The sequence below is a fragment of the Pinus tabuliformis genome, chromosome 6 (assembly GCF_031772625.1).
Source record: "Pinus tabuliformis cultivar Carrire ecotype Pingquan chromosome 6, CPIR1, whole genome shotgun sequence".
NCBI lineage: Eukaryota > Viridiplantae > Streptophyta > Pinopsida > Pinales > Pinaceae > Pinus > Pinus tabuliformis.
Genome location: NC_142292.1, coordinates 793,250,080 through 793,278,070, shown reverse-complemented (window position 1 = coordinate 793,278,070; position 27,991 = coordinate 793,250,080). Strand labels below are relative to the sequence as shown.

General features: G+C 38.7%; 1 protein-coding gene and 1 pseudogene across 2 annotated transcripts in view; both read left to right on the top strand.

Moving 5' to 3' along the window:
* The window catches only part of LOC149261175 (calcium uptake protein, mitochondrial-like), a 199,114-nt pseudogene that overhangs the window by 139,240 nt on the left and 31,883 nt on the right, over nucleotides 1-27,991 (top strand). Inside the window, exons 2-6 of the transcript XR_016258402.1 lie at nucleotides 22,898-22,965; nucleotides 23,396-23,461; nucleotides 24,527-24,684; nucleotides 25,321-25,402; nucleotides 26,762-26,975. The product of XR_016258402.1 is annotated as a calcium uptake protein, mitochondrial-like (transcript). The remainder of the gene's footprint in view (nucleotides 1-22,897; nucleotides 22,966-23,395; nucleotides 23,462-24,526; nucleotides 24,685-25,320; nucleotides 25,403-26,761; nucleotides 26,976-27,991) is intronic.
* On the top strand, nucleotides 5,915-6,851 carry LOC149261176 (uncharacterized). The gene is made up of 2 exons (XM_089381281.1): nucleotides 5,915-6,105; nucleotides 6,230-6,851. The coding sequence occupies exons 1-2, from the start codon at nucleotides 5,939-5,941 to the stop codon at nucleotides 6,708-6,710; spliced, it is 648 nt and encodes a 215-aa protein (XP_089237407.1). The 5' UTR covers nucleotides 5,915-5,938; the 3' UTR covers nucleotides 6,711-6,851.

The following is a 27,991-nucleotide window of genomic DNA, read 5'->3' as shown; positions in this document are numbered from 1 at the left end:
GAATCAACAAGATCATAATGCAAGTCAAGATAACTCCAAGGAAAGTCGATGTGTCGACATGATATTTTCAGCTTTCGCCATCAATACCTTCAATGAAGAGAAAGACCCCATTACTCAAGCATATAGTGAGAAGCCATCTCAGGAGAAGATTTTAGAGCTTGCAAAAAGTAAAGGTTATACTAGGAGAGGTAAGGATTAGAGCCAAAATAGACAAGTTTCATCCGAAAGGTGTAAGTCAGGATTAAAGGTAGATTAGGCAGCGTGGATCAATAACATTAAGATGTTAGTTCCAGTCTTAGAATCGCTGAAGGTTCCATCACAAAGAGATTCAATCTTTAAAGCCTTAGGCATTGCTCAACAAGAAAGATTTGATAATCAGCCTAAAGATGAAGAAATCAAGTTAAAGGACTTAAACTACTATATGACTAATGAAGACCATCAACATTTCTTCCTGACATTGGACATAAATGATCGTTTGCTTCATAATTGCATGCTTGACTCTGGTGCATCTACAAATGTTATGACTAAGAAAGTTATGGAACAATTGAACTTAAGAATCTCTAGGCCTTATCATAACATTTTTTCAATGGATTCTAGGAAAGTTGAAGTCCTTGGTGTGGTTAAAGATCTACAGGCTTCATTGGCTGATTACCCATACAAGATCATCACCATGGACATAGCAGTAATTGATGCACCAGATGTGTGGGGAATGCTTCTTTCTAGGAAGTTTGCAACCGATCTTGGTGGTTATGTTCAAATGGATCTATCTTATACCATTATTCCAGCAGCTGCAGGTGGCATGGTCAGATTATATAGAGAGGTGGAGAGAATGTATCATGTGGAAGTCCCAAAGAGATTGGAAAATGGTGAAGAGGTCATGCCACATGGTCATCCACCGCACTTCGAGTCAGAATTTGTTCATGCCACAGGGTCTGTCACTTTTTTTCATTCCACCGACCATCCCCTCCTCCTAGCAGAAAGAGAAACAAATTTCAGTTTGACAGAGATATGCAACAAGTGATGAGCAGTTACACCAACCGAAGAGGGTGAAATTTCAACAAGGGACAACTGGAAAGCAACCCATTGATCTACCAATCAGCAGGCAAATGCCCGAGATTGTGCCTCATTGATGACATCTGATGCCATAGGGCATCGTTTTGTATAGTATCTCTAACCCTACTCCCTTTTATTTCATGTCATTAGATAGTTTTATTTCACGCATTTATATTATGTCTTTTATGTTTCGGTTTGTTATAATAGAATTTTCTGTCCAACGACATTTATTTTGTATGCATGATGATTTTGATTTTGAATGGATATCTATTTGATGGACTTCTTTTTTCTTGGATGCAAGATTATGGGATTCTCACGTTACTTCTTGGAAGCAACGTGTCTCCATATGGGGCCAAATGTTGCAGAGTTTTTGTCAAAGTTCCAAGCAAGTGGAAGTACCAATTTTTTCAACATGATCGGGTCATCTATCAACAATTTATGTGTCATTATAAACCCATTATACAAGTTATGTAATGTAAATGATGCTAGTAAGACCGCGAGTGTATGTAACAAACTCAGTAAGCCTACTATTTTGGTGAGAGTTTCATCCTAGGAGGTTTTTCGTCTCACTGATTCATTTGTGTTTCTAAACATGGATGGTCGGCAGTGTTTTTTCCTCCAACCCCACTCCAAAGCCAGGGTGGAATTCTTCGTCAAAGTTTTAGATGAGCCCTAGCGTTTTAGTCAAGTTTTATGTAAAAGTGGTTTCAGAATAACGTAAGCTAATTGGCTAAACTATTTTATTACAAATCACTTGGTCTACTAGATCATATTGTGTTGCAGATTGGGTATGTAGTTTGAGGGTATAAGCCAAATGGGTATTCCCCCTTTGAGGGTTGAATTGTAATAGTGTATGTAACAAATTCGGTAAGCCTATTATTTTGGCAAGAGTTTCATTCTAGGAGGTTTTTCGTCTCACTCATTCATTTGTGTTTCTAAATGTGGATGGTCGGCAGAGTTTTTCCCTCCAACCTCACTCCAAAGCTAGGATGGAATTTTCCGTCAAAGTCTTAGATGAGTCCTAGCGTTTTAGTTAAGTTTTATGTAAAAGTGATTTCGGAATGACATGGAATTCTTCGTCAAAGTCTTAGATGAGCCCTAGCGTTTTAGTCAAGTTTTATGTAAAAGTGATTTCAGAATAACGTAAGCTAATTGGCTAAACTAGTTTATTACAAATCACTTGGTCTACTAGATCATATTGTGTTGCAGATTGGGTATGTAGTTTGAGGGTATAAGCTTAGTCACCGCATTCGGCGAATTTAATCAAAAAAATTCGAAATTCGGCGTATTTAATGGACAGTCGAATTTATTCGTTTCAATTCGGCGTATTTAATGGCGTATTCGAATTTGAATGCGTATTCGAATTTTTGTCGAATAAATTCGACATTAAAATCGATTAAATTCGTTTTAATGCGTTCAAATTCGTTTTTCGGGCATGCGTGTTGGTAAATTGCTGTTTTAGGCTTTAGATTAGGTTTTATTGTTGTTTTCATTGCCGCCGCACGACAGAGACAGAGAGACTACACTGTAAGTCTGTAACACGACGCGTCGACACCTTGACGGCTCGGGCTAGGGTTTCATTGCTGCCGCAGGCCCGCACACGCTGTAACTTGTAAGTTTTTCATGAAATACATATATTAGCTACCCATTATAAATGATCAAGGCTCTTCGTATGAGTTTGTTTCAATATGAGGATCGAGGCTCTTGCTACGACTCACGAGTTTGTTTTCTTTTATCTTTAAACACAAATTTTAGTTTGTTATAGGTTGCAGTCCTTTGCACACCCGCACTCTTTCTCTTGTGACCTGTGATGATATTTTTCATGCTTGACATAACTAGGTGGATGCAGAAATTTTAAATAATGGAACTTCCGTAGCTATTGATATGGTTGTGGTCCAAATATGTATTAGAGAAAACATTGAGCTGTTTGAAGATCATCTCGCCATGCAGAGAGACGGTATTAAAGTCAGTGGAAAAATGCAGCAAGCATTAGTAACAAGTTGGATCGGAATTGTAACCAATTTTGTATACATTTTTAATTCAAAAAAACTTAAAAATCATTATTATGATAAATCTTTCAACACAAATATAACTTTTTTGTTTTTGATATTGACTTTTGCGCTAGATATATGATTTTATTTTTTTAAAGGCAAGCACTTCTTTGCATCCAAATTTGTGTAGTTACTTTCTGTTTGAGGAAACGATGTACCCTTTTTATCATTCAGTGAAGTAGTCCATGTAATCTAATCCACCCAATCGGTGCTAAAGTTCGGGTGATAACTAGAATTTTCATGTTTCCTTCAACTAGGTTAGATTGTAATGCGGTGACTTTGTGTTTGAGGGACTCGTATAATTTGTGACTTAGTAATTCATTGACCATATCTATTCAATCTATACCGATGCAAACGATGTCCTCCAGGAAAAACGACACAGAAAAGAGAACCATATAAAAATGTCAAACTTGAAATTGCAAATAGCATTTAAATGAGAAATTTCTAAATCGTCTTCAATGAATCTGAAAGGACTTAAGTGCATCTAAATCTATTGTAATATAATAAAATTTTAATTTAATTCTCTAGAAACCTTTATATTGTCTCTCAACAGTGACAACAAACCCAATTCACATCATAGTCTACTTATTCATCAATAAGACATATTTAAAAAGGTATTAAATTGAAGACCTGCTAATAGAATGCTAAGATTATAACCCTTCTCTCTTTCAGAACAAATCTTTGCTCATATTGAATCAAAACAAATCTTTGCACTTAAAATTTTAACTTGTAGACCCTATTCGTGTGGAATTTTATGATCTGTAATTCATATCACAGCATTCAAGTTCATCTACGCGGAGGGAAAAGAAGACTGATAAATTTAATAACTTTTGAGCCCAGAAAACTTTATAATTCAGTTTTGAGAACTTGAAAGTTGAGGTAAGGTTCACCGAGGAAAAGGGTTGAATGTGCTAGTAATTGAAGTAACATTTATCTGGAAAAATATTCAGCAGATTAAACGTGGAAGTAGCTGGAAACTAGCATCCCATATCATACACCCACTAGAACAGTCTTAAATCAGGCTCATTCTATTCACTCAATAGACAGAAAGGTAGTTTATTCTAGGCTCAATTCCAGGCTCATTCTAGGCTCAAATTTCAATGTATTCTATTACTAATTTACTATACAGAAAGCCTGAAAGGTAAGCCAGAAACAAGCTGAACAGAAAGGTAGTGTCCACTGTCCAGTTCCACTGTCTTTCACTGTTATTTCAACAGTCATAACAAGATCAAACCTCTGTAATTTTATGTCAAGCCACTGTTCTGTAATAAATTATAATGATATCAGCCACTGTAATTATGTTCTAACTTCTCACTGTGTTGAAGGCTGAAGCCTGATTTGACTGTGTTGAATATGACTAACGAAAATGTAATTTCAACACGAATTGCAGGCATTTCAGACATTGAACAGACTTCTAAATTCCAATGGCACCCCCAAAGTCAACTGCTGTAGCTTGGACTTTTATCCAAAAAGATGGTTCTAATCTTTCATGTCAGCTGTGTGGACATAATTTCAAGGGCACTTTGACTAGAGCAGTGGATCACCTTCTCGGTATTACCAATGGAAGTGGAGGTGGTGTTGAAGCCTGCAGTAAGATCACTGATGAACAAAAAGCCAAAGTGGATAAAGACCATTCCAGTTCACAGATGCAAAGGCAGAAAATGGTGAATAAGAGGCAGCGAATTGAGAGGGAGATTGCCATGTCTTCCTCCACCATTAATTCAGTTTCAAACATTGGTGGATCTAGTTCTACAGCTCCTCAAGCAAAAACAGGTGTGCCGAAAACATTAAATCAATTCTGGAAACCTGTTGAGAAACAAGAAGTTGATGACGCTGTTGCTGAGTATTTTTATGCATGTGCAATTCCCTTTAATGTGGCGAGGAGTCCATTTTTTACAAATGTAATTAAAAAGGCCATTGATTTTGGGAAGGGCTATGTTCCTCCTGGATCTGAAGCTTTAAGGACAACTTTGCTAAAGAGAGCGAAAGACAGAGTGACAGAAAAGTTGGCTGATATTAGAGAGTCCTGGAAGCTTACAGGATGCACAATTTTGAGTGATGGTTGGTCAGATTTGTGTCATCGCCCATTGATCAATGTGCTTGTTTATTGTCCTCAAGGGGTAGTTTTCTTGAAGGCAGTGAATGCAATGGATCAAGTGAAGACATCAGAATTCATTTTTGGAATTTTGGATGAAGCGATTCAAGAAGTTGGGGTGGAAAATGTTGTCCATGTTGTTACAGATAATGCATCAAATTGTGTTGGTGCAGGGAAGCTGATTATGGAAAAATATGGGCATATTTATTGGACCCCTTGTGCAGCTCATTGCTTGGATTTAATGTTGCATGACTTAGCCAAATTTCCTTGGGTCAATGAAACAATCCGAAGAGCCAAATCAATTTCAAACTTCATCATCAACCATCGTCTCACTTTGAGCATATACAGGAAGAATGCATCAAAAGAGTTGTTGAGGCCTTGTGATACAAGGTTTGCCACTTTTTATATTACTCTGAAAAGAGTTGTTGAGGAAAAAGCGAGCCTAAGAGCTGTTTTTTGCAGCACTGAGTGGGAGAGATCTACTCTCTCAAAAGAAACTAAGGGGAAAAATGTTGAACAAATAGTGCTCAGTAATGGCTTTTGGGAAAATGCAAACAAGGTTTTAAAAATTTGTGGCCCAATTGTTAATGTGCTTCGCATGGTTGATGGTGACAAACCTTGTATGGGTTTTGTTTATGAAAGCCTTGATCGTTGCAAAGAGGCCATTGCAATTGCTTTTGATAATGTGGAAGCTGATTACAAGGAGATATGGGATTTAATTGATAATAGATGGAAGAAGATGCATAGTCCATTACACGCAGCAGCATGCTATTTGGACCCTAGATTGTTTGGGTTGCCAAGACATAGGGACGAAGAAATCATGAATGGACTTATCCAATCTATTGAGAAGCTAAATCCAGATCTAGAGATTGCAGGTTTGATCAGAAGTCAGTTGAGAGCATACAGGTAAATGTCTATTGAATTATATTCCTTTGCATGCAATTATATGAATCTTGTTGTTAATGTCTTGCAATTATATGAATCTTGTTGTATATGAACTGATTGAGACTCTCAACTTGAATGCATACAGGTTAGAAGAAGGATTATTTGGAACAGTATCAGCAAAGTATGATAGGAGCAAAAGTGATCCAACACTATGGTGGGAATGGTATGGTTCAGGGGCACCAGAATTGCAAAATTTTGCAATGCGTATCTTAAGCCAAGGAGCAAGTGCATCAGCATGTGAAAGGAATTGGAGTTCCTTTGACCACATTCATTCCAAAAAAAGAAATAGACTGTCATCTCAAAAATTAGAAGATCTTGTTTATGTTCGTAGTAATTTGCAGTTGGCATTGAAGAATGTGGCTAAAGAGTCATCCAATTCTTCTACTCCGTGGATCGATCCTGTTCCAAATGCAACAATGGGTGATGCTGATTTGTACATTGATAGTGACAGGGAATTCGCTGATGAATCTGGTGCTGAAGCATCTAGCGGATCCATATCTCATACTGCTCTTGATGACATAGAACTTTTTGATATAACAAGTGGGCAACAGGAACGTCAAGAATAAAACTTGTGTTCCTGTTTTAGAGTTCTAGTTTAGTTTTTGCATGAACAATTTGCTAGAGCCTAAAACTGCCAAGCTAGCTGCTACTTTAAAGTTTAAAGTTTAAACTCTCTTTTTATCTAATGTGGAAGCTGTTCACTCTTATTTGATGACTATTTACTCAGTACTGTTCTATTCGCTTTGATGGTTACATGGTACATCATATTTTGGTTGGTGATCAAATGGTATCTTTTAGAAATTTTCATTATTTCTTTGTCAATATGGTTGACTCATTAGAAATTTTCATGTGCTACATAAGTTATAAGTTATAACTTGCTGATTTTTCCTATACATTTCAAGCTTTTCATCGAATTATGCTTTGACTCCATTATTAATATAATTTCTAACAATAAGATAGTCTTTATAATTGTATAAATCTGCCCTCTATCTTTAATATACATTTTTTTTTTCGAATTTCTATATGTCGAATTTTATGTCGAATTTTATTGACAAAATTTGAGTTGCCGAACTTTATTCGAATTTCAAGGTCCTCGAACTCGAACTCGAATTCGAACCTGGTGACTAAGGGTATAAGACAAATGGGTATTCCCCCTTTGAGGGTTGAATTGTAATAGTGTATGTAACAAATTCGGTAAGCCTATTATTTTGGCAAGAGTTTCATTCTAGGAGGTTTTTCGTCTCACTCATTCATTTGTGTTTCTAAACATGGATGGTCGGCAGAGTTTTTCCCTCCAACTTCACTCCAAAGCTAGGATGGAATTTTTCGTCAAAGTCTTAGATGAGTCCTAGCATTTTAGTCAAGTTTTATATAAAAGTGATTTCGGAATGACGTAAGCTAATTGGTTAAATTATTTTATTACAAATCACTTGGTCTACTAGATCATATTGTGTTGCAGATTGGGTATGTAGTTTGAGGGTATAAGCCAAATGGGTATTCCCCCTTTGAGGGTTGAATTGTAATTTTTTTTTTTTTTGTAAAAAATATTTTAATGCATGGTCTCTCATACTTAGACACCATGATTAAAATATTAGAGTGTGGAAAAAACATTAAATTCCCTGGCAAAAATTAATTAATTAATTTTTCTGGCAAAAATAATTAAATCCTAAGCCAAAAAATTAATTAATTAGAGTCAAATTAAAATGTCTTAGGAAAATTAAATTCTCTAAGTGGAAAAATTCGTGGGTTTTATAAGAATTAATTTTTGGAGGTCCTCCACTAAGGGAATATTGGATATTTCAAGAAAAATTGAACCTTTGGACCTTGGTGGTTAAGTCAAAGTCAAATTTTTGACGAAATTAGATCAAAATAATTAATTTTGAGCTAATAAAAATGGAATTAATTGATAAATTCGAAAATTCCTCAAAAATAAAAATTCAACGGCTAAGATTAAAAAATGATCAAGTATTTTTCAATGGCCGAGATTATTTTGACAAGGATCAAACAAACTAGCCATTATTTTTCCACTTGGAGGATTTATCTATAAATTAGAGAGTCATTTGAGTCTCTAGCCATCTGATTTCTGGCTAAGAAATTGTTGCTGAAGCATTGATGTAACACTATTGTCCCGTTGGGAACTTTTATTTTTATCATAATAAAGACTTTGGGGTGCAATTCAAGGTGTTCCATGTTCATTGATTTGTGGTATGTATTGACTACAAACTTTCCTTTGTTGTGTTGGTAATGCTAAGATCTGTTTTTCATTAGATGGAGATAAAGTCATTCGATTGATAGTTTTGGGCTAATCTTAGATGATTTGATTCGCCATATGATTAATGGATTTTCTTGAGATAAAATACATAGTATTTGCAGGTACTTTAGTCCTTGGTCTCCAAGTTCACAAACTATGGGCAGGGACCAACTTTGCTTGGATCCCGAATATTTATGTGGTGGATTTAATCTTCGCTAAGGCTATAGTGTGCATTGGGTTTCTAAAGTATATTTTAGCCATTTATCAAAGAAAATATCCATAAAAAATTTATTTCTCAAAAAAATTATTTTTTAAAACCCTTGTATATTTGTAAAATATTTTTGCTAATTGGGGTTTTGATATTTTGTATATATTTGGGGTTTTGGGTGTTTTATTTCCATTTTTGCAGGTGAAGTCAAGAGTAGAAGCTAAAGTAGAGCTAGATCTAGGCCCTTGAGAGTAAGATCTAGTATCTACAAATTTTTGTAGGGCCAACCATTGAAAATTTTGCAGCAAAATTCAGATCTGAAAGGAGAAAATTTTCTGAAGTTGGGGTTTTGAGTTTCAGCCCTTTCGAGCTCAAATCTGGCCTCTCCAAGGCCAATGTCTTCCTCGTCTTTCTCCGTGTTAGCCTATTTTTCCCCTACGTCTAAGTTTTAGGCCTCTCTCAGGCTAGCCGTCAGGCCTAGAGGCCTCGACCTCCTCTTATTCCCCATGCATCTTGGTTTTAGGGGCATCTAGCCCTAACCATGAGGCTTAGGTCCTTTGGCCCCACTCCTCCCCTCAATTTCCCTAAGGCCACAGCCCTAAAGGGTTTGCAACTGCTCTTTGAGGCTCACTTTAGGGTGTCACAGGCCTTAAGGGCCTAAAAACCCTAGGCCGCAACCCCTAAGGGCCTCTTGACCCTCCCTTTAGCCAAGCGACAACCCTCTAGGGCTTGTCGTGGGCCTCTTTAGTTCCCCTCCTTGAGCTGCTAGGCCTCCAAGGCCTTTTCCTACCTTCCTTGACCCTCTTCCTAGCTCCTCCTAGCCCTAGTTTGCCTTAAATCCATCTTTGAATATTCTGGATTGTAGAATTGGTGGTTTTGCAGGTTTTTGGCCCCAAAAAATCTATTTTCGGGTGGCAAACTCATTCTAAAGTTTTAGCAAATTTGGACCAAGGGATCTTCAAAGCCTTGGTCCTAGGGTTTTTTCTTTAAACCCCAGTTTTTCACTATTTACTTCTGCTGTAATTTTAATTTTATAACGATGATATAAGTGCTCTAGAACATCTAAATGGTAAAAATTACTCTTAAATTGCAAAATTTAATTTTCTCAAAATTTGGCCAATTGGGCATTAGTTTCTAGGCTAGATCTATTATTTTTCTTACTGGAATTTTCTGCATAAATCTTTGAATCATATCTGTAATTTTCTAAATAATTCTCCTAAAAAGGCTCAAAAGCTAAAATTTTGAGTTTTGACAATTTTTTCCTAGTATTGGGCTTGAAGTAGCACTTGTTGTAGCATCATTAACTCACTAATAACACACCAAGGGCATGATTTTCTCACTGCTGTCATGAGATCAATAAGTGCTTGAATTTCGCTGTTAAAAATGAAAAAGGAACCCCGAGCGTCGGGAGGATGAGATGAGGATGCGCTCTGCTAGGGTTTGCAGGAGCCGCCACAGAAGGACCTGACTAGAGGACGTTGCAGGAGTCAGCGCGAGCAAGGCTGAAGACGACAGGATAAGGAAGAGAATCAGGCAGGAGGGGCAGACCCGATTGCTACGTTTTTTCACTTATTGGGCCAGGATAACAACAGAGAGACAGGAACTGAGAGGAAATGGAAGAGCCGAAGGGGGGGGGGAGAGATCCCCTCCTTCAAGAATGTGGTAACCGGGGAGAACAGCGGGAGTGGAATGAGGCATAATCAGAAGGAAAGCCACGTCCCGGTCATGGGCAATTTATGGCAGAAAAGGATGAAAGGGAAATGTCTACCGCGGGCTCAAAAAAAACCAAGATATGTCATCCCTTGTAACAAGTTGGAGGAATACAACTGTTATATGAAGGACCATGCCCTGATTTGTAAATTCATTGGTTATTGGCCTTCGGAGAAGGAGCTACATCAATGGATTGACCAGAAATGGAAACCTCGAGGTCATATTGATCTGAAATTGGGAGCCAAAGGGTTTTTCATAGCAATCTTCACGAACGTGGAAGACAAGAACAGGATATTTGAAGAAGGACCATATTTTTTGAACAATGCAGGTCTGTTCATGAAATATTGGGAGGAACGATATAGCCCAGATAAGGAAAAGTTGCTGGAGGCACCAATCTGGGTCAGACTCTTTGGGTTGCCCGACGAATGCTGGGACCCTGGAATATTAGAAGGAATCGGCAACACAATCGGGAGTTTTGTTAAGATTGCAGAGGCTACAAAACGGGGTAAGTATAACTCCTTCGCAAGAATCTGTGTATACATGAATTTGGCGGAACCCCTTCCTGACAGCATTGAGGTGGAATATCATGATGAGGTTTGGGAACAGCCAATAGATTACGAACACATCCCTTTTAGATGCCGAAACTGTCATGAATACGGCCATTTATACAGGCAATGCCCGTTGAACAATGAGGAGGAACCAAAGAAAAGTCAGGAGGAAGTGTCTGGAGGTTTTCAGCAGGTTATAAGAAGACGAAGGCAAAACAAGGAAGGCCCTAGATCGCAACCTCAGGGGAAACCTGCTCAAATGTCAAGCCAGAACAAATTTCAGGTATTACAGGAGGGCAATGAGGATTATGAAATAAATTTAGAGGATGATGAGGATCCTGGGAACATCCCAATGGAAATAGTAAGGGAAGGTAAAGGAAAGGAAATAGACCCAGGAAAAATCGATGGAGAACGAACGGAGGAGCAGCTGGAAGATACCGCAATGCAATCACAAATGGAGGTGGAGAACCAGGCAGAAAACGAGGTTGAGGAAGAGAGAATAATGAAAAGGCTTCTTCAAGAATGGAAATACCTTGACAGAAGATTCATACCTGAAAAACAGAAACAGCTGTATAAGGAAGTATTCCAGAAATATAAGGAGAAAAAAGGGGAGAATATAGTCAAGCAGGTGATGACCGGAAATGATCAGGGGACAGAATTGATGGGACTGGACAGCTCTGGCAAGAACAATAGAAAGAGGGGTCGTAAGACAATGAGCGAAACCATCCAGACGGTGGGAGAAGAGTTGATCAATTCAGGTAAGGTGATACCTCTGTCAGAGGTTTTTTTCCCCTCCTATCAAAAGTTTTAAATGATTGTCATCAGTTGGAATATCAGGGGTTTAAACAGTAAGGGTAAACAAAGGTACATGAAAGACAAGTTGAAAAAAGAGAAACCTAGCATTATGATTTTGCAGGAGACTAAAATATCGGTTCAACAGCTTGAGGGTATTATAGGAAAAAATAATCTTCATTACGAAGTGATGGGGTTGGATGCTATTGGATCTGCAGGAGGTATAGCAATTTTGTGGAACCCTAACGATATCATCCTGGATAGATGGACTAGTATGAGTAGAATCCTTACTGGTCAGGGTAGGATAGTGGGAACCAAGGAGCAGGTTGTTGTTTCAGGGGTTTATGGCCCCCCCTCCTTAGGTGAAAAAGAAAACTTCATAGCAAGCATGAAAGTTATCCGTAGACTGTATCCTGAAGCTGCCTGGATCATAGGGGGTGATTTTAACTTAATCAGATCCTTGGATGAGAAAAAAGGAGGGGTGAGGAAGGTGGACCAAATCATGGATAGATTCAATGAGACGATAGAGGATTTAAGACTAGTTGACATTCAAACTATCAATGGGATTTTTACCTGGAATAACAGGAGAGGAGGCAAAAACCAAATCGCTTCTAGGCTGGACAGATTCCTAGTTTCAGAAGCTATTATGAATAAAGACATTTTTGTAGAGGCAAAGATTATACCTTCCTTGGGGTCTGATCACTGGCCGATTAGATTAGAGATTGATATCAAAAAGAATCGTGGGAGGAGACCTTTCCGGTTTGAATCTTTCTGGTTGAGAGACCCAGAATTCATCAAGAGAATCGAGGAATGGTGGCGACAATCTTCTATGCAAGGTAAAGGAAAAATGCAAACGTTCCAATTAAAACTGAAAGAGCTGAAGGGCAAAATTAAAAAGTGGAACAAAGAAGAGTTTGGAAACATCTTTGAGGATAAACAAAAATTAGAAGGAGAAATGGAAAGCATTCAGCAAAAGATGATAGTGGAAGGCAGGACAGAGGATAGCATCAACAAAGAAGGGGTCATCCTTGGGAAATTAGAAGAAAGACGAAAGCGGAAGGAGGTTCTATGGAGACAAAAATCTCGAATAAAATGGTTAAGAGAGGGAGAACGAAATACTAAATTCTTCCATCAGGCAATGATTAAACATAGACAGAGGAACAAAATCCTATCCGTTAAGGATAGGAATGGAAATAGAGCGGTGGAGCAAGAGGAGATTGAACAGGTTCTTGTGGATCACCACAAAGAAATCTTATCTGAACCACAGGTTGATAGAACTAGAGCTATTCAGGAAATCTGCTAGCCATTCCCAGCCTTGTCACTGAAGACCAAAATAAGGCTTTGATGAGAGCTGCGACCCTCGAGGAGGTAGAAGAGACGGTGAAAGCAATGAAGAAGGGTACTGCCCCGGGACCAGATGGCTTCACAGTAGACTTTTACCAGGCGGGATGGCATTTCTTGGGGGGAGATATCCTTGATCTGGTTGAAGAATCAAGAAGGAATCAAAAGGTATGGCCGGCTCTCAACGCTACCTTTTTTGCTTTAATTCCTAAAGGTGAAAATTTAGAGGATGCAAATGGCTTTAGACCAATAGCATTGTGCAATGTTATTTACAAGATTGTAACGTCCCTGATAGCTAAGAGATTAAAACCCCTTCTAGACCAGTTAATATCTACAGAACAAACTGGTTTTGTTGAAGGAAGACAGATCCTTGATGGTCTTGTTGTAACTCAGGAAGTTTTGCACTCTCTTAAGGTTAAAAAACAAAAAGGCATGCTGATTAAGCTGGACTTGTCTAAGGCTTATGACAGATTGAATTGGAATTATCTGGGAAAAGTCCTAGAGAGCTTTGGGTTTAATAAGAGGTGGATTGCTTGGATCCATAGTTTGATCTCCTCTCCAAATTTCTCTATCCTGGTCAATGGAACTCCAACGAAAACTTTTAATGCTTCTCGAGGAATTAGATAAGGAGATCCTTTATCCCCTTTTCTGTTCATCCTTGCAGCTGAAGGTTTGGGTCGCTTTATTAAACAAGAAAGAGAGGCAAACAGGTTGAAGGGTCTCAAGCTATGGGGGAATAATTTGCCCTTAACCCACCAACAATTCGTGGATGACATTATGCTTTTTGGAGAACCAACAGTCAAAGAAGTCAGACATATCAAAAGAATTCTGGATTTATTCGCGGAGGCATCTGGCCTGGAAATCAATAGAGACAAATCTTGTATCTTCATATTCAACACACTAGATCAGGTAAGAACCCATCTCACCAGACTTTTGGGTTTTAGAAGAGGGGAATTACCTACGAGGTATTTAGGTAATCTTCTAGACCTCACCTCTAAAAAGATGAAAAATTGGCAGGGTGTCTTGGATAAATTGAACGCAAAGGTAGCAAACTGGGCCTTCAGAGCCTTAAACATTGCAGGTAGAATAGTCTTGGTGAAATCTGTCTTGCAAGCTATCCCAATTTATTCTCTTTCGATAATGGCCGCACCTTTAGGGGTTTGTGCTAAAATCAGAGAAATCATAAGGAACTTCATCTGGAGAGGGTCTGACCAAAAAAAGAAGTGGGCTCTTGTATCTTGGGAACAGTTAACGGAGAGAAAGGAGAAAGGTGGTTTGGGGCTGAGAGACCCTGAAACTATCAACAGGGTCCTGGGAGCCAAGTTGTGGTGGAGGTGGCTCAGGGGGGGCAATGATCTGTGGAAGAACATATGGAAGACTAAATATAACATGCCTGATTCAACGTTAGAGATCCTAAGGCAACAGGAAACGCCTAAAGGTTCTTCTATTTGGGACCTGGCTCGCCAGAACCGGGATCTGGTGGAAAACTTGCTTTCTGGGAGATCCATGGAGGAGCAGAGGCAAATTTTTGGGAAGTTAGGTGGCAACAGAGAGAAAGACTGAGTAGAATCCAAGATCTTAATCAAATCCGAGCCAGAATAGAAGGAAACAGGACTTGTGTTAGAGACTATTGGAAAGTTCATACTGTGGAAGAAGGGTGGAGAGTTTGGATTGATCCAGTGGAATGGGATAGGGAGATTGAACAAGAACTGCAAGACAAATACAAAAAAGAAGTTGGATCCAGGAAAATCAGAGCTCGTGATGGCCAAGATATCCTTAGGTGGGGGAATTCCATGAAAGGTCTGTTTACCACCAAAGAAGCTTATTACTTATTTGATCCTCAGAATGGGGATGTTGGAAACCTGGATTGGAAAGTCGTATGGGAAAATAATTGGTGGCCAAAAGTCTCCATATTCATATGGTTGGCTGCAAAAAATAAGATCCTAACCTGGGATAGAATCTAGAAAAAGGGCTTCAATGGGCCATCGATATGCTGTCTCTGCAATAAGGAGGGGGAGACCAGAGATCATCTTCTGATTAAATGTCCGTATTCTAAGAATCTGTGGGTGAATATTAAGCAGACCTTCAATAAACCAGGATTTGTCATCAGTGATTTTAATGAATTGGTCTTCAAATGGAATAAGGAAGTCTTCCAATGCAAGGTCGTTAAAAGAGCCTGGAATCTTATTCCGGGGTTTGTTATGTGGATGATCTGGAAGGAGAGAAATCGGAGGATTTTCCAGAATTTGTCAAAGGATCCGGAGACAATCTGGGTAAAAGCTGTAGAGCTCATGCGGGAAACAGTTCTGGTGGAGAGATGGTACGAGGATGATTGGAAGACAAATCAGGAGGAACAAGAAATTCTGATTAAGTTAAACTTAAAACTGGAGATGGTCCATCACAAGCTATCCGTCCCTCAGGACATGAGGAGCCAGAGCCCTGACAAATTCAGTTATCCCAGGAATACCTTTGTTAAGTTAAATTTCGATGGGGCTTCGAAAGGAAACCCAGGAGAAGCAGGCTTCGGAGGCATCTTCAGAGATAGTAATAAACAGGTCAGATGGATATTCGCAGAAGGGGGAGGAGAGATGACTAATAATGAAGCTGAATTCTGGGCCCTCCATCAAGGATTAAGGATTGCAGTTAGAAATGGTTATCCTAACCTGGAAATCGCGGGCGTTTCTCAGATTGCAGTGGACATGGTGAGGAAATTAAATAATGGCAAGAGCTGGGAAAAAGCCACCAGCAGTTGGCGTACTGCGGGTATCGTTCAGGATATTGCAGTTCTCTTAAAAAAGATTGAGTATAAGGTAGTAAGTCATGTCCGCAGGAAAGGTAACCAGGCGGCTGATTACCTGGCCAATTGGGGCAGCAGAGGGAGGGGTAACAGGATTGACCAACAATGGAAGGCTGTGTGTGGAAACAGCGAGTGGAAAGAGTTGGCTGGGATCATTAACTCGGATTATGACCAAGCCACGTAAGCACCTTGTCGGATCTTTGAGCTGGCATGAACAAAGGATGTGGAGATCCCGGTTTTTTATCAATGATCAATCGGGGAAGCTTAATGAAATGATGGTTGAGTACAGAGCTGTACTATGGCAGTGTGCGAAGGTAATGGCACTCGATCTTGCGCAGGGTGAGATCATTAATTTATGTATTTTCAGTGGAGGGGATGGTGGGCTGTCAGAAGCCTCGATAACAAACATTACCCAAGGAATAATTACCATTAATATTGCCCACCGAGCTAGCAAATGGCGGCATTCGTTCGCCGGTGATAAACGGTATGAGGAGGTCAAAAATCCTATTTATATCAAGATCGGGGAAGGCGATCGGACATCTGGTTGTTTCCAAATTGGGAGAGGAGTGATTAGGGTGTTGGAGAGCCGTCTAGCCTGGATTGAGCGCGTGGAATATCAGAGACCTCCCAGTAAAGGAAGCGGGCGAATTATGGAGACCAGGCAGCGGACCAAGGAGACTGAGGAACATCAAAGGGTGGCGACGGAGACGCAGGAACAGAAAGGGAAGGGCAGAGCCCAGGATAGCCCCCCGACGGAGATTTGGGAAATTGAAGATGAGTTGGAGGAGGAACTTCCGCTGGGTGGTGATGGAGGGTGGTCGGTCACGCAGAAAAGGGCTGCTGCTGAGGGTCAGCGCCAGCAGTGTGAAGGGTTCTCTGAGCCGAAGGGGAAGAAGGAGCGGAGCCCGGGGCTGAGGAACCGTGCGAGAAACCCTGTTGAGGAAACGAAGGCGAGGAGAAAAAGAGGATGGGGCCAGAGGAAGAGGACGCAGGGGAAGGTGAGAGTTCGGGGCGGAAGTTGAATCCTGAGAAAAAGACAATGCAAACAGTGAATTATAGACTCAGACGGGCGGAAAGAGCGTTCCAGAGGGAGTCCAATCCCGTTGTTCGAAGAGTTATGCAGTTTATGGAGGAGGAGTCCCTCCAGAACCAGTCCGCTGACGAAATGGAAGAATGGGAGTCTCTGCTCCACGACCCTGGTCATACTAGGGGACGAAGGACGCTCTTTAAACAGTCACTACACATTTACTAGGTGATGAAGGGGTTACTGGCGAAGGCGCTCGAGCAGGTGGCTAAAGAGATGGTGGAGCTGGTCAAGGGAGACCCGGACCTGCGCAGAGAGCTTAGCTTCATTCGTGTTGCTATGGAGCGACAAGAGGAAAAGATGGAGGCTATGCATCAACTGCTGAAGAGCATGCAACGAGATGATGCGGGAGGGACAAGTCAACAACCTGACATGGATACTGCCTGATCTAAGATATGCTGGAAAATCTTCATTGCCTTTTTAGCTGTAGTTTTTTGAGATTCTTAGAGAAAGATACTTGTTTTTTGCAGATCAATAGCATTAGGAACTCTAATGACTGTTTAGTAATTTTGGCTAAGATTCTGAGACTGTGGGCCTTTTATTTTTGGGCGGCTACCAGAAACTATAGGTGGTTTATCACTCGATTTCCCCAAGTGGGCGGGTTCTCTATACTTTCCTGATGATATGTAAAGTTCTAATTTCTATCGAGTAATAGAATGGGTTCTACCTTAGCTTACAAAAAAAAATAAGTGCTTGAATTTCTGAAGTATTATTGCTGATTTGGGATATTTAAGATCTAACATTCACTTGTCTTGTTCTAAGGTAGAAGTATTTTTTAATTTTACACTTAAAACACTCATACACTTAAGCTCTAAATTGCTGATCTTGTTGATGGTATAAGTTACTTTGGCATTTGAAATCTAATTGGCATTGTGATAAGAACGTTTTGAATAAATTTTATTGGCATTGTGTAATAATTGAGAAATTGGATAATTTGTTCTAAGTATATTGTGGATTGATTCATTGGCACTTGTATCCTTAAGCACTTGTCTTGTTTTAAGATTGTCTTCTAATTGCTATTAAGTACCATTGTCATAAAAAGTAATTATAACTTAAGTACTTAAACACTTAAACAATCTTAACTCAAGTGACTTCACTCATAATCATTGCATAAGCATTCTAGTCTTAGCTTTGCACTTAATAACTTACCTCCAAGCATAAGCTTGGTTGATAGACTCCTAGGACAACCCTCTGTCATCTAGCTTGAGGGATTCAACGCTTCTTAGTGTTTAACACAATGACCTTGCAGTCGTCAGAGCCATAGTCTTTGCAGCGCTGGAGGCATTGGGTGGTTGGAACACAAGGGGAGGTATCGTTAATCAGGCCACTACCTTTTTCCGTTGGCTTCCATCTCGCAACCTACTCTGAACATTGTTTCTCAAAACAATTAATGGAAAGGTTCCACTTAGATTAGGCATTTAATCTAAAAATTAACCAACATCCTAGCATCACACCTAGTTCTTAGGAGTTGCATCTTCATATAGGTTAGTTCATCAGATTAGCGACATTTGTTCATTTGGTTACTTGGCTATAACTTCTAACAAGCAAGAAGCTTTTACTCCATCAGACGTTAGTCTTAACATTAAATCTAATCAAATTCTTAATATTGCTAAATTCTACCGAGTAGCTAGGCCATCAACTGTGTCTCTAGAACAAGTTGGTTCTCAACTTGTTTTCCTCCACCTCATTTCCATCGGGACTACCCCTTATAGCCTACTGTTTGGAGACAACTAGAACAGAGTGGGCAGGGATCAGAGTGACAACCCTCGCCCTTAGCGGTTGTCGCGGTGCCTGTACAATCCAAGAGACAACGGTATGGACTTTAACTATTTGTTTACGAGAATCAGTTTTGCTAGATGAGGCAAAGACAACATAGATGACTAGGCACAAGCTTTGGATTCAACAAAAAATAATTCTGCCTTTATGGCTTTTAGAATGCCAAATGATCATTAATAAAATTCAACCGTGGTAGGTAGCCTAGCACGCCACTCTCTTCTTCTCTTAACCACAATCGATCCAATAAAATATTTTCATTTTGATTTTCTTCAAGTGGGAAATCTACATATGTTTCCATTTCCATTTAATAAATCATGTGATATCAAGATATGTCTAAACTTAGATTTTACCTGTGGATGTGAATGATTGCTTAATCAAGCATATGTTTTCTAACATGTCTTTCAAAGGATGGAATGTTTTGCATAATTAATTAGATCCTTAGAATCCAGTTGTTGGAAATGGGAAAATTAACAAACTTTTGGAAGGGAGAATTTTTTCTGAAACAAACATTTTTTTTTGTGTGGGTGTGTGTAACAAGCATTTATATATTTGTGTGTAACAAATGCGCGCGCGCGCACACACACACACACACATATATTTCCAAGGATAGGTCAGATAAGATAGTTATATTAATGTGCAACAAATGACCATATAAGTAGGTCAACTAGACTGCTCAGTGCAATGATGTTGATACAAAGCAGGAGTACAAAAATGTCTCCTATATAAAGAACAAGAGGTCTATCTAAAGTAAAACATGATGTGTATATATTAAAACATGTAGAACCATTGACTCCAAGTGTGGGCGGCTGCAAGGGGGAGGATATGTACAGAGGGAAAGGATCCAGAAACCAGGTCATGGTTCACAAAAACTATCTCTTCTAGCATCTGAGGCTGAATGAAGAAAACTTGAGGAAAATCTTGTGGGATTCCTCCATTTTCTTTGGAATATCTCAATGGAGGGCAGTTCAAGTGCCAGCCACAATTATTGGTTGGTAAACCCCGAAGGACTTGATTGATTAAATTGGAACTTGTGCTGTTGGATCCCCATCAGCAACATGCTTTGGCTGGCCACCTCAACTGATTGTTGAGTTGTCCTCTGTGCCTCACCTCACCTGGCTCCACACACACACACACAAACACACATTTTCCCCAAGGAAGATCTTGTGGAATCCAACCCTATCTTCCCTAGACTATTTGGACAGAGGATGGCTTACCCACCAACCACAATAACATTTGGTAACCCCAATGGACTTGATTGGATTTGAACCTGTGGCCTATGTCAGATGGTTCAACTCAGTAAGCTAACCATTGGGACTACATGCACACACTTGTGGGATACTTAATTAGAACTGAGTTGCCTGAATGGAGAAATGACATAAGTTTCTGAAACATAGATTTTTTTCAGACATAATCATATGTGTGTGTATAATAATCTTTAACTTCATCTAATTGTTGATATGTGTTAAAATTGGCAACTAGGGCCAAACTCCATGTGGGTCAGCTTATTTATGGCAGCTGATATTTTTATTGGATCCCTCTCGTCGAGAGGTGTAGGATTAATCCTAAAATCATCCGATTCCGATAAGTATTTATGGAGATATGAATTTACTTTGATTATGTAATTATTATCAAGCCGACCAGCGCTTATGTAGTCTCAAGAACCCAAACGTCATGTCTATTCAACCTATACGTTTTAGGTATAAATAGATGAGGATTTTATGTCATTTGAACACACATTCTTGAGTGATCTCCTCCTCTCCACGTCTTGGGTTTTTGGAGAAGAAGAGACACTAAAGAATATGCTAGCCCATCATGAAGCCCTAACCACAGAAGATGCCCTAACTGATCCAACGCAGTCAATTACTTATACTGTACATGGAAGACCTCATACGCTGTATATGTATACGCTGTCTCACACTGTATATGAAGACGCTGCTCTCATACACTGTATGGAAGACCGGATATGTTGTATGTGAAGACATGCAAATGCAGTCATGGAGACATGTCAAACTCTGTACATGGAGACATATATATACGCAGTCATAAAGACATTTCTACGCTCTCTACACAGCCAACATAATGCTCTCATCATTTATACGCAGAGAGACCTTACACGCAGTTAGACATTGATACGCAGTCAATGTAATGCCCTCATCATTTATACGCAGGGCAGAGAGACCATACTCGCTGGAAAATTTCGCAGGCAATGAAGGCATCATACACGCTGGAAATTATGCAGGCAATGAATAAACAACGCAGCAGACGCAGCAAGATCACACAGGCAATGGTGGCCGCAGTAAGGAAGACAGTTACACGCTGTAAATGGAGACACTTAGTCGCAGTAAGGTACTCATTGTCTCGGTAAACAGCAATAGCCACAAGAATAAGCAAATCTCGGATGGATGAAAAAGGACTATGTATTAACATATGATATCAGTATATATATGTGTGTTGATCTGTGCTCCTGCTAGCTCAAGAGTCAGCAGTAATGTCTTGGCATCAATTTAAGGATGAGCTCAAACGTTGTCACAACAGTGATCTCTCAGTTATCACTACAGTTTCTATATAGTGTTTATGTAATCATGATGAAACTGTCATTATAATAATGAAGCCCTAAATGAAGTTATCTAACAAAGAGCACAGTGAAGATCTCAATAGATCTCATCATTGGAAAGATGCTGCTGTAACAACTTCAAAAGGTACAACAAGCATGATCTCAGTAAAGGTGCAGCAATGGTGCAACTGTGATGAATGATGCAACGGGAAGCATCATGATAAATGAGATCATGAGCATGGGCAGCATGATGCAGATCATGGACAGCATGATGTAGGGCAGCGTGATGTATGAGATCATGAGCAGCATGATGGTGCTACACAGTAAGGTGCAGCAAATGGATGAGATGCAGCACGATGATAGGTGTAGGGGTCACCTTGGAGAATCAGTTGAAGCAGAATGTCTTCAACTGATCTCATCGTTATACGAAATGATCTATGCTAGATCTAGATAAGTCAAAGTGTTGACTTCTATTGTAAATGTACTATCTTCTTTCTTTCTTTCTCTGCTGAACTTTGAAGAACATAAAAGAATAATTGATCAAGGGTTTTCCCACACATTGTGGGGTTTGTCCTTGGCTAGCGCCACATCTTGTGTTCTCTTGTCTTGGTTTGTCCTCTGTGATTTATATTTATGTTCTATCTCTAGTTTATCTTAATGCTGATGTGATTGTTAACTGTGAAAATTTAAATAAATTGCTCTAGCATAGAACGTACTTAAAATTAACAATATGTAATAACCGATTGTTTTGTATTGTTACCTTGAGCTATATTGTTTTGTAGTTTTTGATATTTTTATATTGTTACCTTGAGGGGTGCCATTACTGGCGGTCTGGATATTTGAAAATCCCAAATGGTGAATTGATATTTAAGCCTAGTGGTTCAACATGTGGAGTCCAAATGGAGGTATAGTTTGGGTGATTCAAAGCCTTAGTTTATATTTAAATAGACCCAATATTGTTCTAGCTAAAGCTAAAACTTAAACTTGACTTGATATCATTCTAGCTATGCTTTTGTCTGGCATGTATTCGTCTTAAGGAAATAAATATTACATATCTTTTCCAAGATTGTGAACAATATGGAAGTAGGAATAGTCTAATGAAGCTCTTTAAGTGGTGTGTAATTTAAGTTGTTTTGAGAGCATTATGATAGCAGGAATAAACTAGAGAGGTGCCCTTAGTGGGGTTCCATTTTTATTATGAGCATCATTTCTGGATTTGGGATCTCCTTGCATTGTTGTTTTTGTGTTTATGTGCAATCTTTGAAACCAAACATACAGAGAGTAGAGTTCTTTAACTGCATCCAATTGTTGATTGATTTGTATTTGCTAAGATGAGCTATTTGTTTTCATCTTGATTTGGTTATGCTTTTTCTATGCTTGCTTGATTTTCAGGGATACTCAGGAGATTGTTACTTTTATATCTCACAGAAAATGTATCTATGGTAAGCCAAGCACCTTAGGCTAGTGAGGTCCCAGTTCCCCAATATGATTGGACACAAGACTGATTTTATTTCAATTAAATCCTTTTCCTTCTTTTTCAGACACAACAACCAATTCCACAGAGAAATAATTGAAGTGGGCACATGAAACTGTGTGTGGAAATTTGTGAATTGTTTTAACTTTCATGATGAGAAATGTTGTGAAAAGGCATCCATAGTGTTTTGATAGGATTTTCTTTCGTATGTATGGAAGATTCGTACAGGAGACGACTATTTTTCAACTACGAAAGGAGAATAAGGATGCGAAGTTCTCCTGAAAAGGTAATTTTCTAACTTTGGCAGTTGAAATATGGTAATACTTGTTAGGAAGACTAGAAGCTAACTTAATGGAAGGTTATATTCAGATAATGCTGATGAGGCTTGGAGTTTATGTAGTCTAATTATCAAAGAATTTGAACTGTTTCATTACTTGCTTTTGGGAATATATCCAGTATAGTGTTGCCTTTTTCGCCTGCCGTCCAATTACTTCATAAGAGAAGAAATTTAGGTGGAGAAACATAACATACACCGTGCTTTTTTGTAAGCTGTGTTTCTTGCTAACTTATACATCCTGCCATTGCATGAAGCTTTGAGTTGTTGCCTAAATATTTTTATAGAAGTTTCACTCTAAATACTGTCTGATTTGTTGTTAGTCGTCTTCATCTTTTTGGGCACACTAAAACACTATCGTTTATATTTGCATTTCTTTCAGGTATTTGAATACTTTGCATCCTTTAGAACTTCTGATGGAGAGTTATTTATGACTCATGCTGACCTGGTGCGAGCCAAGGTTGCACGAAACGGGGAAACAGGTACGAGTTTCCGAAACGGGAAGCGATACGAAACGCGACCTCCCCAAATTTTGGAAACGGGGAAACGCGAATATATATATATATATATATATATATATTTTAGGACATTTAAGAAATATGTGCAATCATAAAGCATATATGATACATTCTAATTTATTACATTATGATAAAATTGTCAATTGTCAATGCATAAACTAAAAGTATCTAAATTTACATCACATTTACTCATGAATAATCACATAATGAAAATAGAAATATCCAAAATCAGCCACGAGAAATTTCTAATTTTTTGTCTCGTGCTTGATTGGGAGTCTCCTCCTACATAGTCGAATGACCTTAGTGCTCTTGATTAAATACAAGTTTCATACCCTAGTACCCTACTATCTCTTGATTATTGGGAGTCTCCCCTGCATAGAGGGCTTTGTTCTCTCGATTAAATACAAGTTCCATACCCTAGTACATGATAAAATCCAATGGAAACATTGCAATCCCCCAATCCTGAAATCCTGAAAAACAGATAAGTCTGCTGGATTTTGAGTGAGATCTAAAATTCTACTTTCTCCATATGAAATCCAATAAGGGCGAAACCACTCTCAAACATGCTGAGTCATTTCATGGTAATGTTAAAAATTTAAGTAAAAGGATGAAAATGAAAAATAAAGGAGAATATCACTTTTACTTTAAGAATTTAACATTACCATGAACTGCAAGTCTGCATATCAACACTAGGGCAAAAGTTCACTTTTATAACTTTAGACAGGCATCTGGAAGCAACTAGAAGTCACCAGGCTAACGTAAGAATATATTAGAAAACAAATAACAAAAAAAATTAAAAAAAACACAAGTAAATGCTGAAACGTGGGTCGTACGGCCCTGAAACGCGTTTCAGGCCGTACTGGCCATGTTTCAGTTTCGTGAAACGTGGCAGTACGGCCTGAAACGCGTTTCAGCACTGTACCAAACGCGTTTCAGCGTTTCGTACTCATTTCCGTACGGAAACACCCTCCTACCCCACGTTTCCTGCAACATAGGTGCGAGCAGTAGTTCCTGTGTTTCCAACACCAGATTCTAATATTGTCAGGAATGGATGTTTGAGAGGGGAACGATCTTCTGGAGAACTTCATTGCCCTCACTCAGAGTTCTTCATGCGGTTTGATACTAATGGGAATGGCCTTATCTCCTTTCCAGAGTAACTCTTTTTAATCTAAAAATATTGCTTAAAGGCCTTGAAGGAAGCCCCTGAAAGATCTCTTTCTGGCCCTGAAAGAAGGCTAGTTACCCAGGTAAATACCTTAGAGAAATAAAGCATTGCATGGGACTTTTTGTAAAGATCTGTCCATATAGACTAGGTGAGAAAAAGAATGTGGTATCCTTCACATTATTACAGATGGAGCAATCATGGGAACCTTGCTGCCTTCAGTTGGTCGGGCATATATAAAGAGATAAATTCACACTGATGTAGTAGTAATTGTGCATTCTGTCATATGATCTGGCAACATGCTGTCATTTTTGAGTTAGAATTTTACAAGTTTTAGGTTACATTTGTCAACTCATAAAGTCAAGACTCCTGGAGCAAGCATTTGCAGTCAAAAAATATATCAATATTGAATCCTAATATCATATAGGGCTACTAAATCCTTAGTTTCCTGGGATGCTTGACATTTCAAGGTTCAGTTCAAACTTTTGTTGGTACATTTTTATTCATTGAAGAGAGGTTTCATTGTAGTTTCTTTATATTATTTTCTTGTCTGAGAAATTAAACATTTATAAGCCTTAGTATTATGTTCTTCAGCATTGGATGCTTACGTGTTATTATGTTAAACAGGTATATTTTCTTCATAACACTCGAGTATTCCCGAATCAGATATTTTAGCTGCGATCAAAATGTTCAATCTGGACCACAATGGGTATGCCCTCCTCTCCCTCCTTATAAAGTGCAACAACTGTTTTTTTGCTGACTGTACATGGACATTGACGTGATAGAGTACAAACAAAAAGTTATTTGCATTGCATAGTAATCCAGTGCTTGCTAATCAGTTCATTGACTGGTAATCATGCTTGAAAGTAGTTTCAATCCATTGCCTGCCGTTAATGGGGATTTTATTATCAGAATTGTGGAACTTGTCCCCGGATAAGGCATTTGCCTTAGCAATGTTAGTAGTATAAGGATAGTCCAGTAATATAATCACGGGGTGTTGTTGTAACTTGTGATCAACCATATAAGCTGTGCTTACCCATGCACTGCTACTCATTCTGTAGTACAATAAGTAAAACCCTCAATTTTAGGTCTTATATTTTGCTGCAACCTGTGAAAATTTTGTGCTTCTTACTGTCTAATTTACTGAAGCAGGTTGACATGAATATTATTGTCTTCGTCCACATTTTGTTTGACTGGAACTAATATTCTAGGTTTGAGATATAAGTGTTTTTTGATAAAAATGCACAGTAACAAGAAATGCCACTAGATTTAGTTAGGCAGAGGGGCTGAGAGTATTATCCATCTTTGATGATTAGTTCAGATAATTTATAGTTTCTCAAGAGTCTTACAATATTCTAGACACAAAAGATTGTTTTGAGATTAACAAAGTGATTATCTTCGTTTTACTCAAATAAAAACTCAATCTAAAACTAGAATATTGTCTGAGGAATGTTTATTTTGACATCTCTAAGTGATCCATACACTGTATGAAACTTAGGAAGCAACGAGCTTTATCAAGATTTCATTTTCTCTCTTCAAAAGTTTTCTTCCAACTGGCATGCTTTACTAAAACTGTTTGTATGAGGTACTGCGACATATCTTCAAGTCTGTTCAATGGTCAAATTCGCTGTTTAAATTTCCGAGCAACTGTCACTAGCTCTTATTAAAAATCACTTTTCATGTTTGTTCATTGATTACTCATTTAATTAAGGATTTAACATGGAGCTGGTTCAATTGTAAAAATGTGCTTATTCTTCACAAATTTCCTTCCAACTGGCACATTTAATAAGGCTGGTGCACTTTCCCAATGATTACATCTGGATGATGCACTGGGATGTATCTTCTAGTTATTAAGACTTTTGTAGGATTGCATATTTACATTGGAGTCTCTCGATGTATTAAAATAGTTCTCGGAGCGGCACTCAATAATTTTTTTAATTGCAGTTTTCTCCCTCTCAGAGTTCGGAATGTTCATTTTTGAACTCCTGATAAAATTCAGTTTTTGTGTTTGCTTGTTGACTACACATCTAAAAAAAAGCTTTAACGTGGAGACTGTTCCCTATTTCAGCGAGATAAAGAAAGAAGAATTCAAGAAAGTAATGAAATTTTTGTGAGCTAATAACAGGCAAGGGTCTGCTCAACGTGATGGTCTTCGTATAGGACTTAAAGTTGACAATTCTGTGGATAATGGAGGTCTTGTGGAGTATTTTTTTGGGAAGGACAAGAAGGACCATCTTCAGCTTATGAACTTTGCACAGTTTGTTAATGATTTGCACAAGGAAGTATGTGTCTATGGTTGGCCATAACACTTAATGTCATGTTCATTACATTTAATAAAAATTTTCTTTGAAAAACTAATCAACTAATAATTACTAAAGTACAAATGTTCTGTTCATGCTTCAGTTTAATATGCTTTTACGGATGTTCCATGGGCATGCATGCTGCAGGGTTGGCGGTGAAGCGACCCTTGTGCTTCCCATGCCCTCAGGATGTGAGACACCTGGTGAAACATTTTGCCATGCCTTCCATTTTGTGAAGCTTTCAAAACACAAGGGAAACATTTCTTCAATGTGGGTCATGTTTGGCAAAATGTGGGGCTTTTGGGCACTGACAACCCCCACCCTGGAAAAGTGGGATTTCTGAGCAACCCTTCCTAAAAACTGGATGTTTTGGTGCCACCCCCCACAGTTTTTATACAGAAAACCTCAGAATAAAAAAAAGAAAAAAAAACTTGAGAACAGTAAAAAGACTATGCAAGGAAAGAATCCATTGCATAATGATGAATTTACATGGGAGAATTGTCATGTTGTTAATTTTTATAAAACCTTCTTTGGTGCCTTTTCTGAAGAGTTGTGGATATGTTATGATGTGCACTTGTAGAACTATAAGATTGATATATATTCTCAATAGGTAATATACTATTAGCATAATTATAAGACTGAGTGATATTCACGATAAATAACATACTGTTAGCTAAAATGCATTTTCTTTCGTTAGGGATGAATGCATTATTTATAAGACAGTGGAAGTGGTTGACATAGGGTGCTATCTCTTACGAAAGTATGGTTTGTTGAATTGCCCTTAGAAAAGTATGCAATTATACATCACAAAAATGTATAATTGCCAGACACCAAATTGATTTTATTGTTAAAGTCTAATAAGGGATGGATGAGATCCCCTTGTTTGCTTGAGAATGGATCCCCGTACACAGTAATTTTATCGCTAAAGTCTATAAAGGTGTACATACTCTACCCCCTCCTTGGATTTGAACTTGTGACCTCTTAGGAGGAAACACATG

Bases quoted from the DNA above. Each gene is read 5' to 3' on its own strand.
- LOC149261176 (XM_089381281.1), top strand. From the start codon at position 5,939: ATGCATAGTCCATTACACGCAGCAGCATGCTATTTGGACCCTAGATTG. The intron at 6,106-6,229 runs GTAAATGTCTAT...GAATGCATACAG, and splicing joins AGTCAGTTGAGAGCATACAG to GTTAGAAGAAGGATTATTTG.